Source organism: Cynocephalus volans, chromosome 3 (assembly GCF_027409185.1).
Source record: "Cynocephalus volans isolate mCynVol1 chromosome 3, mCynVol1.pri, whole genome shotgun sequence".
Lineage (NCBI taxonomy): Eukaryota > Metazoa > Chordata > Mammalia > Dermoptera > Cynocephalidae > Cynocephalus > Cynocephalus volans.
Window position 1 is genome coordinate 21,490,531 of NC_084462.1, and position 16,154 is coordinate 21,506,684.

Genomic DNA, 16,154 nt, shown 5'->3' on the forward strand with positions numbered 1-16,154 from the left:
AAGATTATTAATACTATCATCTAAAATACCTTAGCAATTTTTCCACCAGTAAAATTTGCAAAACGTTTCAGAGAAAGTGTAAGAACATTAGAAGATCTATGTATGGTGAACCTCTTTGAAGCTGGAACCATCTTTTTACACCTTGAAATAAAAAGAAACAGAGGATTAATAAGTATTTTTTGGTATTTTAGTCTTTCCCTTATTTTTTCTCTGAAACATTCTAAATTAAGTTTGCAAAAGAAAATAAAGCTCTATCCAGATACAAAAGGAAGAAAAATAAAGATTAGAAATGTCTATGGAATGTAAAACAAAGGAGAAATCCCTAAGGTCTTGGAGAAAAGAAGGGAGCTTTCCTCACCGCAAAATGAATATTTGATAATAAAAGATTACCTATATTACCTGACTACAAAGTGGAAATCTACTTAAAAAAAATGAAACGGGGCTTTCTTAAAATAGGTTCTCTTAGAAACAGACAAAACAAAAAAGAAAAAAAAATTAGGTTCTCTTGACTTCATAGGGAATCGTATTAATGAATAATCAAAATTAGAGGTTTCCAGCAAATACAACCACAAACCCTAGGTACCCACTATTAGAGAGAAAGATCCTTAACTATTCTGGGAGAAGATGACTCCCCACGCTATCTCAAGCCTTATAACAGGAAAGTCAATGACAATGCTGCTCGACAGACGTGTCATCCCCAGCTGCACCTTTCTAGGAGGCAGCATTAAGGTGTGATGCAGGATGCTTGCTCTCTTTCCACCGCAGCCTCCCGGGAATGAGGCACCAGACTCCCAAGGACACAGAGCTGCACATCTTGAAAGAGTGTAAACTTTGAGACACTGCATGCTCTGGCCTTTGGAGGACAGAGACCCAGTGTCTTCTCAGATGGTATTAGAAGCTAAAGGCAGAGTGTCATTCAGACACAACAAACTCTTTCAAACTAAGTCTCCCTGCCATCCCCACTGGAGCAGCCAGCAGCAAGGACCAAGTCACCACCCATCATACTTGCTGCACTTGTATGAGTTTTCTCCATCCAGCTGTTCCGGCTTCACAAACTGCTCCAATGCTTTATTAACACTCTGAGCAGCCTGGGAAGAGAAACAGCATAAATACCATATTACCACACATTACCTCTTCTTAAAAAAAGAGAGAACAGAAGATTTAAATACACAAACACAAATGAAAATTTTTACGTAAAAAGAAAATTTTCCTTTATTAGGATGTTCACTTTTATGCTCTACACAGCAAATTAATTCCCCTCCCCTCCCTTTTTATCAGATTAAAGTGAACAAAGATATATAAAGGGGTTACTCACTGAAGCATTACTTAAAATAGCATAAAACTGGAAATAAACCAAATATCTACCAGCAAGGAATTAAGCATATAAGTTATGGTATAGCCACTTGCTGGACCACCACACAACTGTCCAAAGAACACACGTATGCACAAAGGTCTCCAAGCAGAACAAAATGGAAACAGCAAGTGGCCAGACAGACATTAGGCATAATCCCACTGGTATAAAAAGTAAATAATATGTGCTGGAGCAGTATGTATCAGACTGTGAACAAGCATTCATCTCAGGGATAGGATTTTATATCTCTGCAATGTTTCTAATTTTTATCTTAAGCATGATTACATCTGTAATCAGAAAAACAAAAGCTCAAGAAGAACAAGAAAACAGGAGTTTAGAAAATGCAGGAAGCAGAACAGTTTCTAAGGAATAATAACCATCTATGTTTGGCTGTAATATAGGCATCAAAATTCGGTTTTATTAAGATTTACTAAGTGAAAAGTCAAAGGGTAACAAAGATAATGTTCTAAGTTTTTTATGCCACCTACTACAAAGTTACCTTCAAATGTAATCTTAGCATATTAAATTTTTTAACTCATATTCTCTAACATTACGTAGTCTAAATTACAAATGAACTGTAAGTACATAAAGTTACGTAAAATATGACATATTTTAAACTTAACTACCACAACAATTAACAAATTTACCTTTATCTCCAATGTTATATCAAGATATGGATCAAAAGTATCCGAAACGCCCTTGCAATTTAAACATTTGACTGAAATAAAAATAAAATGCAAAGGATAAGCGAAGTGTAATCATTATGGCATTACCAACTATTGAAATGACAGAATAAAAATACTACTTCAAAATAAAAAATTTCAAAGAAAGTATAATTTTTCTATCAGATTGAGCAAAAAAATGTTTTAACGAATATTACACATAGTGTGGGTGAAAGTATCATCAATTTGGCCCCTCATAACTACTGGTTGGAATATAAATTGTTATAACCTCTTGCAAGGACAACATGGCAGTACTGAAATTCAAAATACACATACCCTATGATCCAGAAACTCTAAAACACAGAGTTTGTTCTACACATATAGTTTACATAGACACAAAGGCATGTGTATGTGGATATTCAATGAAGCATGATTGTAATGACAACAACAAAATAGAAGCAACTAAACATCCAAGAATAGGGGACTAAAATAAATGGAATACTACTGCAATTGTGAAAGACTCTGTTAGACCTATGTGTGCTAAAATGCAAAAAGATTTCTAATATTAAAAGAAAAATGAAAGCAATACACATAGTATACTCCCAATTTGCTCATGCATGGGAAACTACCAGAAGGATACACTATTAACTGATACAAGGATTATCTTTGAGAATGGGAGATGTACTTTTTATTATTAACCATTTCCTACTGTTTGCATTTTTTTTTAACACATGCATGTATTACTTTATTAACTTTTAAACAAAAGTTTACCTCTAGATCTTAGGTATCCTCCAAATATCTGACAAACGAGTGTGGTGGCCTGGGTATGTCTGTCTAATCTGAAAAACAGTCAAACGGAGATGTGAGAGAAGAGTTCTGCAAAAATTAGGGATGCTATGACATTTTAAAAGCAGGTACATTTGTAAAAGAACAAGAATTCAAACAGGAGGGAGCGGTTTCAAGATGGCGGCGGCTGCGGCGGCTGGCGCGGAGTAGCTGAGGTGGAAAAGGTGGCCACTGGGCCTCAGGCAGCCGGGAAACTTGTGGACCTTTCTCTGGCCATCTCTTAAGGGAGGACTGCTGCTGCTGGCCGGTTGTGGGGGCTCAACGCCACTTTGCCCCCGGCAGGAGAGGCTGCCTCATTTACAGGCAACAGCTTTGAAGTGTGGAGCAGGAAAAGAACTGATTCTTAGCTGCAAAAGTGAGTCTTGAAACAGGGAACACGGCGCCAGGGCTGCTGTGGATGCAGCCAGGATCCCGGAGGCTGGGGCCGCACTGAAGGCGGCCAGCTGCTCTATCCAGGATTCGAGGTTTCAGGCCGGCATTAAAGAAGACTCCTGGGAGCGCCCGAGCGGCGCCGCGACTGAACAGCCCGAGGCGGCAGCGCCGAGAACACGGAAGGCAACAAACCAGAGACAGAGCGAGCGCCCGACCTGGCACAGCACTGTGAGTGATCCCTGGCAAAGCTCTGTTCGGGGGGTGGATGCCCACGCGGCTCCCCGCCTGCACCACCAGGCCACTCACTGCCCCGGTGCTGCCTCCATTTTCCCAGGTGCGGGCAGCTCCGCCCTGCTCGGCCATCACTGAGCCCATTTGCTTGGCCTGGCGCGGGGCTTTCCGGACCCTGCGGGCCGACCTCCTCTCCCACTCCCTCCACGGTTCTCTGGCAGGGCTGGGGGTGTGGGGCGTCCCGACCAGTTTTGGGAGGGCTAGGAAGTACGGGCGGGCCGACTGTCACTCCACCACACCCTGGACTCCGGCCCCGGTAAACTTCCTGTTACTGGGAGGCAGATACCATCTCTGCGACCACCAGTTTGGAAAAAAGCCTAACGAATTTCTGGTTGGGAATAGTGTGGTAGGAGAGTTCCCAGGTCTGCTTGAACCTGCCGGAGAGCAGGCTGCAGGCGGGCACTAGACTCGGTTTATACCGGGGGGATACAAAGGTGAACAAGACCCGATAAAGATCTACACAGTGCTACAAAGGCACCCAGAGAGACTGGTCGTCTGTGCCTAGCAGAAACCTGGTAGACTTCCGGGGCGAGGCGGTGCTGAGCAGGGTCTTGAAGGCCCAGCTGATAGACGAGGGGTGCAGAAGACACGCCCCAACCCAGCACAGTGTGCACAGAGGGGGGAGACGTGCGGCCAGGGAGGCGGAGACTCGACAGAAACCACACACCCGGTGGGGTCGCCACTGCACGATCTAACAGCCTGGGCCAGAGCACACTGAACGGGGAGAAGTCCTGTACAGAAAGTGAAAGCTCAACAGAGATCACACACCCTGTGGTACGTGATCCACCAGCCCAGCAGAGTACAAGCTGACCAGAAAGGTGGATCCCCGGAGAAGCCCAAGACCCGAGGCAACCGCACACACAAGACACTAGAGGCCAACTGAGCAGTCACGGCGGGAGCCATACCAAATTGGCAACCACAGCAACATCCTAGTTAGTCATTAGTCTTAAACCGGTGGACTGTGAAACCCCCTGCCACAATGAATAAACACCAAAAAAAAGACACCAGAAATACAAAAAATCAAGAAAGTACACCACCAAAAGTTAATAAATCTCATACTCTAGATCCTATAGAACAAGAAGCCCTTGAAATAACTGATAAGGAATTTCGAGTGATAATTCTAAGGAAACTGAATGAGATACAAGAAAACTCAGCTAGACATCATGATGAAATGAGGAAAAGTATACAGGATCTGAAAGAGGAAATATACAAGGAAATCAATGTCCTGAAAAAAAATGTAGCAGAACTTGCTGAGCTGAAGAAGTTATTCAGCGAAATAAAAAACACAACGGAGAGTTTAACCAGCAGGCTTGTCGAAGTTGAAGAGAGAACCTCTGAACTTGAAGATGGGCTGTTTGAAATAACACAAGCAGACAAAAAGAAAGAAAAAAGAATCAAGGACATGGAAGAAAATCTGAGAGAGATATCAGACAACCTCAAGCGCTCAAATATCCGAGTCATGGGGATTCCAGAAGGGGAGGAAAATGGAGATTCCATTGAAAACATATTCAACAAAATAGTGGCAGAAAACTTCCCAGGTATAGGAAAAATCACAGATCTTCAGATCCAGGAAGCTCAACGATCTCCAAACGTATTCAACCCAAAAAGGCCTTCTCCAAGACATGTCATAGTCAAATTGGCAAAACTCAGAGACAAAGAGAGAATCTTAAAAGCTGCAAGAGAGAAGCGTCAAATCACCTATAAGGGAGCCCCAATCAGGTTAACATCAGACTTTTCATCACAAACCCTAAAAGCTAGAAAGGAATGGGATGATATTTTCAAAATACTAAAAGACAAAGATTGCCAGCCAAGAATACTCTACCCTGCAAGGCTATCCTTCCGAAATGAGGGGCAAATAGTATATTTCTCAGACAAACAAAAACTGCGGGAGTTCACTACCACAAGACCACCCTTACAAGAAATCCTCAAGGGAGTACTGGGTTTGGTTCCTGAAAAATAACTACCACTGCCATAAAAACCTAAGAAAAATCTAAACCCGCTAGTACAATAAAAATGGCATTCATGAAGAGAAAACAAGCTAACAAAAACACTATCTACAACCTAAGGAACCAACAAACAAAGAAACCAAACAGTAAATCAGAAAGCAAGGAACAAAAGACACCTAAGACAACCAAACAACCAATAAAATGCTAAGAATAAATCAACACCTTTCAATAACAACTCTTAATGTTAAAGGCTTAAATTCCCCAATTAAAAGACACAGACTGGCTGACTGGATCAAAAAGCAGGACCCAACTATATGCTGCCTACAAGAGACCCACCTCACCCATAAAGATTCACACAGACTAAGAGTAAAAGGATGGAAAAAGATTTACCATGCAAACAGAAAAGAAAAACGAGCTGGAGTGGCTATTCTTATATCTGACAAAATAGACTTTAAACTAAAAACCATAAAAAGAGACAATGAGGGACACTACTTAATGATAAAAGGACTGATCCATCAAGAAGACATAACAATCATAAATATGTACGCACCCAATGTTGGAGCAGCCAGATTTATAAAACAAACTCTATTAGACCTAAAGAAGGAAATAGACACTAATACCATAATAGCAGGGGACCTGAACACTCCACTGTCAATATTAGACAGATCATCTAGGCAAAGAATCAGTAGAGAAACACAAGATCTAAACAAGACTCTAGACCAATTGGAATTGGCAGATATCTACAGAACATTCCACCCAACAACCTCAGAATATTCATTCTTCTCATCAGCTCATGGATCATTCTCCAAGATAGATCACATATTAGGTCACAAATCAAGTCTCAATAAATTCAAAAAAATTGGAATTATCCCATGTATCTTCTCAGACCACAATGGATTAAAACTAGAAATTAATAACAAACAAAACTCTGGAAACTATACAAACACATGGAAATTAAACAGCATTCTACTTAATGACATATGGGTCCAAGAAGAAATCAAGCAGGAAATCAAAAAGTTTATTGAAACTAATGAAAACAATGATACATCATACCAAAACCTGTGGGATACTGCAAAAGCAGTATTGAGGGGAAAATTTATTGCATTAAATGCTCACTTCAGAAGAATGGAAAGATGGCAAGTGAACAACCTAACACTTCACCTTAAAGAACTAGAAAAACAAGAACAATCCAATCCTAAAGTTAGCAGACGGAAAGAAATCATTAAGATCAGAGCAGAACTGAATGAAATTGAAAACCAAAAAACAATTCAAAAGATCAACGAATCAAAAAGTTGGTTTTTTGAAAAGATAAATAAAATTGACAAACCATTAGCATGGCTAACAAAAAAAAGAAGAGAGAAGACTCAAATAACAAAAATTAGAAATGAAAAAGGCGATATTACAACTGATTCATCTGAAATACAAGGAATCATTCGAGACTACTATAAACAACTATACGCCAACAAATTTGAAAATCTGGAGGAAATGGATAAATTTCTGGACACACACAAGCTCCCAAAACTGAACCGTGAAGACGTAGAAAATTTGAACAGACCAATAACAATAAAGGAGATTGAAGCTGTTATCAGAAGGCTCCCAACAAAGAAAAGCCCAGGACCAGATGGATTCACAGCAGAATTTTACCAAACATTCAAACAGGAATTGACACCGATTCTTTACAAACTATTCCAAAAGATTGAAACGGACGCAAATCTCCCAAACTCATTCTATGAAGCAAACATCATCCTGATACCAAAACCAGGTAAAGATATAACCAAAAAAGAAAACTACAGGCCGATATCCTTGATGAATATAGATGCAAAAATCCTCACTAAAATACTAGCAAACAGAATACAGCAACACATACGAAAAATTATTCATCACGATCAAGTGGGATTCATCCCAGGGATGCAAGGTTGGTTCAACATACGCAAATCAATAAATGTGATATACCATATTAATAAACTCAAACACAAGGACCATATGATCATCTCTATAGATGCTGAAAAAGCATTTGATAAAGTTCAGCACTCATTCATGACAAAGACCCTCTATAAGTTAGGTATAGAGGGAAAGTATCTCAACATAATTAAAGCCATATATGCCAAACCCACTGCCAATATCATCCTGAATGGGGAAAAGCTGAAAGCTTTTCCTTTAAGAACAGGCACTAGACAAGGATGCCCACTCTCACCACTCCTATTCAACATAGTGTTGGAAGTACTAGCCAGAGCAATCAGAGAAGAGAAGGAAATAAAGGGCATCCAGATTGGAAAAGATGAAGTCAAACTGTCCCTGTTTGCAGATGACATGATCCTATATATCGAACAGCCTAAAACCTCTACAAAAAAACTGTTGGAATTGATAAATGATTTCAGCACAGTAGCAGGATACAAAATCAACACACAAAAATCAGTAGCATTTCTTTTCTCCAATAGTGAACATGCAGAAGGAGAAATCAAGAAAGCCTGCCCATTTACAATAGCCACCAAAAAAATAAAATACTTAGGAATTGAGTTAACCAAGGAGGTGAAAAATCTCTATCATGAGAACTACAAACCACTGCTGAGAGAAATTAGAGAGGATACAAGAAGATGGAAAGATATCCCATGCTCTTGGATTGGAAGAATCAACATAGTGAAAATGTCCATACTACCCAAAGTGATATACAAATTCAATGCAATCCCCATCAAAATTCCAAAGACATTTTTCTCAGAAATGGAAAAAACTATTCAGACATTTATATGGAACAATAAAAGACCACGAATAGCCAAAGCAATGCTCAGCAAAAAAAATAAAGCTGGAGGCATAACACTACCTGACTTTAAGCTATACTACAAAGCTATAATAACCAAAACAGTATGGTACTGGCATAAAAACAGACACACTGACCAATGGAATAGAATAGAGAATCCAGAAATCAACCCTCACACTTACTGCCATCTGATCTTTGACAAAGGCACCAAGCCTATTCACTGGGGAAGGGACTGCCTCTTCAGCAAGTGGTGCTGGGATAACTGGATATCGTTATGCAGGAGAATGAAACTAGATCCATACCTCTCACCATATACTAAAATCAACTCAAAATGGATTAAGGATTTAAATATACACCCTGAGACAATAAAACTTCTTAAAGAAAACATAGGGGAAACACTTCAGGAAATAGGACTGGGCACAGACTTCATGAATACGACCCCAAAAGCACGGGCAACCAAAGGAAAAATAAACAAATGGGATTATATCAAACTAAAAAGCTTCTGCACAGCAAAAGAAACAATTAAAAGAGTTAAAAGACAACCAACAGAGTGGGAGAAAATATTTGCAAAATATACATCTGACAAAGGATTAATATCCAGAATATATAAGGAACTCAAACAACTTTACAAGAAGAAAACAAGCAACCCAATTAAAAAATGGGCAAAAGAGCTAAGTAGGCATTTCTCTAAGGAAGATATCCAAATGGCCAACAGACATATGAAAAAATGCTCAACATCACTCAGCATCCGGGAAATGCAAATCAAAACCACATTGAGATACCATCTAACCCCAGTTAGGATGGCTAAAATCCAAAAGACTATGAACGATAAATGCTGGCGAGGCTGCGGAGAAAAAGGAACTCTCATACATTGTTGGTGGGACTGCAAAATGGTGCAGCCTCTATGGAAAATGGTATGGAGGTTCCTTAAACAATTGCAAATAGATCTACCATACGACCCAGCCATCCCACTGTTGGGAATATACCCAGAGGAATGGAAATCATCAAGTCGAAGGTATACCTGTTCCCCAATGTTCATCGCAGCACTCTTTACAATAGCCAAGAGTTGGAACCAGCCCAAATGCCCATCATCAGATGAGTGGATACGGAAAATGTGGTACATCTACACAATGGAATACTACTCAGCTATAAAAACGAATGAAATACTGCCATTTGCAACAACATGGATGGACCTCGAGAGAATTATATTAAGTGAAACAAGTCAGGCACAGAAAGAGAAATACCACATGTTCTCACTTATTGGTGGGAGCTAAAAATTAATATATAAATTCACACACACACATACACACATACACACACAAACCGGGGGGGGGGGGGAAGAAGATATAACAACCACAATTATTTGAAGTTGATACAACAAGCAAACAGAAAGGACATTGTCGGGGGGGGAGGGGGGGAGGGAGAAGGGAGGGAGGTTTTGGTGATGGGGAGCATTAATCAGCTACAATGTATATCGACAAAATAAAATTAAAAAAAAATAAAAATAAAAATAAAAAAAAAATAAAATAAAAAAAAAAAAAAAAAAAAAAAAGAATTCAAACAGGAAAGCCACAAAAAATAAAAAGACATCAATATATGTGGCAGCCAGAGAATGGTCCTGCCTGACCAGAACACAGTGCGAGTTTGGGGAGTGGTAGGAAAAGAGGTGGTTTAGTTTAGTAGGAACTATAATATATATACACTATACACACACACACACACTATATATATCTTAATGCGCACGTACACACATACACACACACACAAAATGAAGGGACTTTGAAATCAAGGTAGGAATTTGGCCCTGAAGTAAGAAGCAGGAGGAAGACACCCTCAGCAGGCTGTGACCCTGCACACAAGGAATGGCTGGTGAAGGCAGAGAGTCTTCCTCTGTTCTGAATCCTATCATCACCCAGAGGATGGAGGCCTGGACGAGGCAGGGCTGGCAGCAATTGGAACGCATAGGGAGATTTATCAGCTGTGTTTAGGCAACAGCAAATAGATTGAGACTTGTTATCTAATTGTCTCCCCACTCTTCCTCGAGTCTGCATTTATGTTTTAACGAAAGAGCTACAGCAATGGGTAACTGACCAGAGAGACAGACAGAAAGAGAAAACACAGATTTCCAAGGCTGGAGATCAACAGAAAATGTCAGACACAACTAAAAAGGAACAGCAGCTAGTTTTAGATCTGCAGAAGTTTGCTGATACTCAGAAATTAAATAATGGCAAGACCAATATTCATTTCCTGACATCTATAATCTAACAAATTCAAATTATTATAATAAGCATGCCTTTTAAAATTTTAACCATTTTAAAATAATGCAAATCAGCTGGGGATGAGGCAGTACAAAGCCAAAGGGTAAAGCAAACACAGATCTAAAGTCATATGTGGCTTAACAAAGGGGTAAGTACTGAGAAATGCATTGTTAGGTGGTTTTGTCATTGTGCGAAGGTGTACTACGAAAAGGAACAGCAATGAATTTTCCTATTACCTACATAAGCCACTAGTTTACATGAGCGTGGGCCCTTTAAATATGTTACTATGTCTCTCTGTGCCTAAATCTCCCCATCTGTTAAAAGGGGATTAGAATAATACTACCCCCATAAAGTTATAAAAACTAAATTACAGGTAAGGATTGTGCCGGGCACTCGGCAAGCACTGAGTGTTGACTATTTTTAACTATTATTTTGCTATGGAGATAGGTGGGAATCATTTAAAAATATAAGAATTTTAAAGTAGACAACAATCCTTTTGGGCTGGCCAGTTAGCTCAGTTGGTTAGAGTGTGGTGCCGGTAACACCAAGATCAAGGGTTCCATCCCTGTACCGGCCAGCTGCCAAAAAACAAAACAAAACAAAAAATAAAACAAAACAATGCCTTCTTTCGTATGGGGTCAGACCTAATGTGTCCAATGTTTGGCTTTCTATCTTAAAGGTCTGAGCTGCCTTTGGGAAGGTCACTCCGTGAGTAAGCTAGGCACTCCTCGTCAACATATTTTGCAGTAGGTTTGTCTACACCAGCATCACCACAAGCGTGTGAGTAACATTACATCAGCTATGACATCACTAGGTGATGGGAATTTTTTCAGCTCCATTATAATATTAGGGGACCATTGTCAAATATGTGGCTCATCATTGTCCAGAATGTTGTTATGTAGTGAATGACTGTGTGTACTTTCAACATAAAAGGCAAAACTGAATTCTGATAAGCCAGAGAGGCAAAATAAGAAATGACTGATGCTTTGCTGTACTTACTTATTGCTGCCATTTAAGCATGCTTTTTGCATAGCATCAACTGTGTATTGAAGGAATTCATGGGCATCCTCTTGGTTTCCAAAACGGAAGTGCCTAGCTATACCTGTTAAATGTAAGTAAAGACAAGGCATTATTTTTATTTATTACATATAATCTCCCTGGGCTGTACCCCAAAATGTTATACCTTATGGTAACATGTTGGTTAGAAGAACCCTGAATAATTATTTTACGAGGAAATAGTACTAACACAAGCTGCCCTAAGAACAGCCAGGACCATGCCCTTTAGACCATTAAGAGCCCACAGGGGAGCTCTTCTGGGAGTCCAGAGAGTAAGACAGAGTTAGATTCATGTCTTTTCCAAGTTAATAAAACTGTTTGTGCATACATTCAACGATGGCTATATTGTATCAAAAATTTGTCCAAAATGTTACATCGGTGTACACATTTTAAATTTGGTGCTATATCTCCATAATAAGAGAATCCATGAAAAAATAAATATCCAAACCTATCTAAATTCTATCCCAATGACCTATAGAACAAATTATATTCTCAGTTGCACAATAACATTTCAGTCCTATTTCTAATTGAATAAGCAACTGCAAGACTGAAGTATTTTTAGATTATAATAAAAGCCATTAACAAAAAAGTATAAATATTACAATAAAACATGTTATATACTGAATTTTATGTTTTTAAAATTTTTATTATTATAAGCATATTCATTATTACAAATCGTGACTTTTCTTTATGCCCTTTACCCAACCTATCCCTCTATATGCATATGAATGTATAAAAATATATACTAGGTTGAATCATATGAAATTGCCATTATTCCACCATTTTTGACCTACAAAAATGGCAATTTCACGATTCAACTACGTGTGTATTTGTGGATGTATATACACACAAAGCAATCATTTTCTTAAAGATTAGATTAAAAATATTACTCACGCCTGCCATATATGTATGTATAAAAATAAATATATGTATAAAGAATCAAAACTTGCCAGGATCCAACAATGTTTTAAAGATTCTTGCATTGTCTGCTCTGGCCTGTCAGTAAAGCCAAGGGCCAATATGACACCACTTTAATCTTCAGCAGCTTTTTAGGCAAAAGGATTATAGTTTGTCACTGTATAATTATGCACCTCTACAATTACTCAGCTAGGTATCAGATTAAGAGTTATAGTTTTTAAAGTTTGTATGCATTTTTTAACTCAGCTAATTAAGATGATGGAAAAGTTTACTGAAAGAACACAGAAAATACATAAGAAAATTTCATGCAACCTATTTAAAATTTTTAAATAGAAAAATGTGAAATTTATGCACAAATTTGCTAACCTATAAGTATAAATTTCTCTTTAAGAGTATAATTATTTATCAAGCCTTATATTTTTTAAAAAGACTATAATTAACTTTATTTTAAAAATTCCTGTCACTATGTGTAGTGTAATATTCATTCACCAAATTAAAACCAACTAAAAGTGATTTAAACAAACCTGTGGGACAATATCAGAGTTACTACTCAACATAGAAATCCAAACACCTGGGGGAAAAAAACTCTGTAAAACTCATCGATAATTTTATTAATAAATTCAGTTTAAAATAATTTAAAACTTAGGCCGGCCCATGGCTCACTTGGGAGAGTGTGGTGCTGATAACACCAAGGCCAGGGGTTTGGATCCCTATATAGGGATGGCCAGTTAGCTCACTTGGGAGAGCGTTGTGCTGACAACACCAAGTCAAGGGTTAAGATCCCCTTACTGGTCATCTGTTAAAAAAATAAATAAGTAAAATAAAATAAATAATAATAATTTAAAATTTGCTTATACTAAACTGAATACTGTCTCCTTTATTATATTATTTTTGCTTCAAGGTTTCGAAACAAGTTTATATAGTAAGTGTTTTCCTAAAAATTTGTTATTAAAGATATATCTGTGTATGATAAAATACGTTGTTCTGTAATACGTGAGGGGATTTTTTTGTTGTTGTTCTTACCAATTAGGCCATTAAGACTAACTAGCTAATAAATACCAATACAAACTACTATAACTGATACTTACGCCGCATCTCATTGATGACAAACATTGGTTTAATAACATCACCAGGATTACTGAGTGCCTGGGTAATATGCGCTTGCATTGTACACATCATACAAAATCCTTCTGCATGACCTAGAAGATAACAGATGATAATCCTTCAAATTAGCAAAATATGACTATTATATACCCATCAAGGTAAATTATAAATAAGGGGCACATTCCTGAAATAACAGTAACGGCTAATATGTACATGGACTAAGGTACACTTTTATTCATTTTCATTTAACTCTCTAACAAACCTAAGTGATAAGTATATATTGGCTCTATTTCACGAGAGAAAAAGGCTCAGAGTTAAAATTTTGACCAATGTCAAATAGCTATTATGTGGCAGACACATAACTGAATTCAAATCATACGCTTTCAAATTTCAAAGCCTGTGCTCTTAGCTATGTTCTAAAAATAAGAATTTTTTGTCGTATTACCATTTGTCTCATAGAGTAAAAGAATGTCTCCCATAGCAGAGGTTAGAAATTTCTGTGTAAATATTCTGGCTTTTTTGGCCATAAACTGTGATCTCTATTGCATATTATTCTTTCCTTTTTTTCTTTTAACAACTTTTTTAAAATGCAAAAATCATTCTTAGCTCATGCTAAGTGGTGTTACTGGCATTCGGCAAGTAGAGGCCAGTTATGCGGCTTAACATCCTACGAAGCACAAGACAGCACCCCATAACAAAGAATTTACCTGGCTGTCCCCAATGTCAAAGTACCAAGGTTGAGAAACAGCCTCAGACTAAAGCCTGCTCAGAACCAACCTAATAAAGTTTAAAAAGCCTTGAAAGGATCAAACTTTCTAATTAACTGAGTCCCACAATAAAGCTCAAAAAAGAAAAAAAAAAAATTCCAACACCCAACAACATAAAATTCACGTTGTTTGGCATCCAACCAAACAGTAGAAGGTATGTAAAGGTGCAGCAGTGACCACTAAGGAGGAGAAAATAAACAGAAACAGATCATAAATGGTATAGATAACAGAATTAGAAGACAATGGCATTTAAAAAGATAGTATAAATATATTCATACGTTCAAGAAGATGAAAAATGCAACAGTACATTAAGAAGGGACATGGGGCTGGCCCATTAGCTCAGTTGGTTAGAGTGCAGTGTTATAACTCCAAGGTCAAGGGTTCAGATCCCTGCACCAGCCAGCCACCAAAAAAACCCAAACAAACAAACAAAAAGAACGGACATGGAAACTGATCCAAATATACTTCTACAGATGATAAGCAGAATCTTGAGACAAAAAAATACACCATGAAGGATTAATAAGATTTGACACTGCTGAGGAAAAGTTTAGTGAACTTGAAAATATTCCTTATGTGTAGAAGATACCCATAGTGAAACACAAAGAGGAAAAAACCCTCAAAATACAACAAAAAGATGAGCATATCAGTGAGCTGTGGGACAATTTCAACTTGTCCCTAATATACACGTAACTGGAGCCGGAAGGTGAAGAGACAATATTTCAGGAAACAACAATTATCTACAAAGACACAGCACAAGGGTGGTTTTTAGGTTGATAGAATGGTTTTGCATCCTGAATGCGGTGGTGGTTTACATGAATCTATACATATGTGTTAAAATTCAAAGAACTTTTACACCAAAAAAGTTAATCTTACTCTATGTTGTAATAAAAGTAAAAAAAAATTTAAATGACTGAAGTTGTCCAAATTCGATGGAAATAGTAAATGCACAGATCTAAGACCCTCAACATACCCGAAACAAAAGAAATACAAAGAAAACTACACAAGGACCACTCAATCAAACTGCTTAAAACCAGTGATAAAAAGAAAATCTTAAAAGCAGCTAGAGATAAACACATACATATATCGTAACAAAGACAAATTGACAACAGACTTCTTCTCGGAAACAACACACGCTAGAAGACAGTAGCGTTACATCTTTAAAGTATTAAAAGAAAAATAATGTCAACCTAGAATTCTATACCCCCATGAAGATATCCTTCAAAAACAAAGATGAGACTTCCACTTCTGGAAAGATGGAATAGAGGTAGTTTTCCCTATTCCTCCTGTACAACAAAAAACCCTGAACACTGTACATAAAACAAACTGAAAAAGGCTGTCAAAGGAAGAAAAAGACAGACAAGCTAGGCATCTCAGGACCCAAGAAAACACAGGTTGAATTCCCTGGGTTTTCTTTGTGCCTCATGTATTCCACACTTGGAACTGAAAAAGTCAGCAACCTGGAAACACCAACGAATGCACACAACAAAACCCCAATGAATGCCTGCTCTTTCCAGCCAAAGCAGGAGGAAAGGAGCAGCCTAGCATGACAGAAGACCTTTGAAATAACTGCTCTACTCCAGCCTCTGTGTTTATTTTTATTCTGTATGTTATGATGTTTTGACATCTTTAAAAACCCTTCTGGCTAGGGAAGAGACTGCCCCTCCCAGATTAGCCAATTCTGAGAGGTAGCAAAGGGCTCAGGCAGAAATAAGTCTTTGCTATGCAAACTAACCAGAACAGTATCCACCTCCTCTACCTGGCCCCTATCCCTAGGAGACAGTGTTCCTCTGCCTTAATCATCCCAGGGCCAGGGACCAGGCAACTAGGG

At 38.2% G+C, this 16,154-nt stretch overlaps 1 protein-coding gene across 2 annotated transcripts in view; it reads right to left on the reverse strand.

Annotated features, from left to right (window-relative positions):
* The window catches only part of USP42 (ubiquitin specific peptidase 42), a 51,554-nt gene that overhangs the window by 14,734 nt on the left and 20,666 nt on the right, over positions 1-16,154 (reverse strand). For both annotated transcript variants that reach the window (XM_063090247.1, XM_063090248.1), the window contains exons 4-9: positions 13,544-13,654; positions 11,481-11,583; positions 2,785-2,852; positions 1,999-2,069; positions 1,006-1,088; positions 30-141 (exon numbers count right to left, since the gene is read on the reverse strand). In XM_063090247.1, coding sequence (XP_062946317.1) covers positions 30-141; positions 1,006-1,088; positions 1,999-2,069; positions 2,785-2,852; positions 11,481-11,583; positions 13,544-13,654 — 548 coding nt within the window. The remainder of the gene's footprint in view (positions 1-29; positions 142-1,005; positions 1,089-1,998; positions 2,070-2,784; positions 2,853-11,480; positions 11,584-13,543; positions 13,655-16,154) is intronic.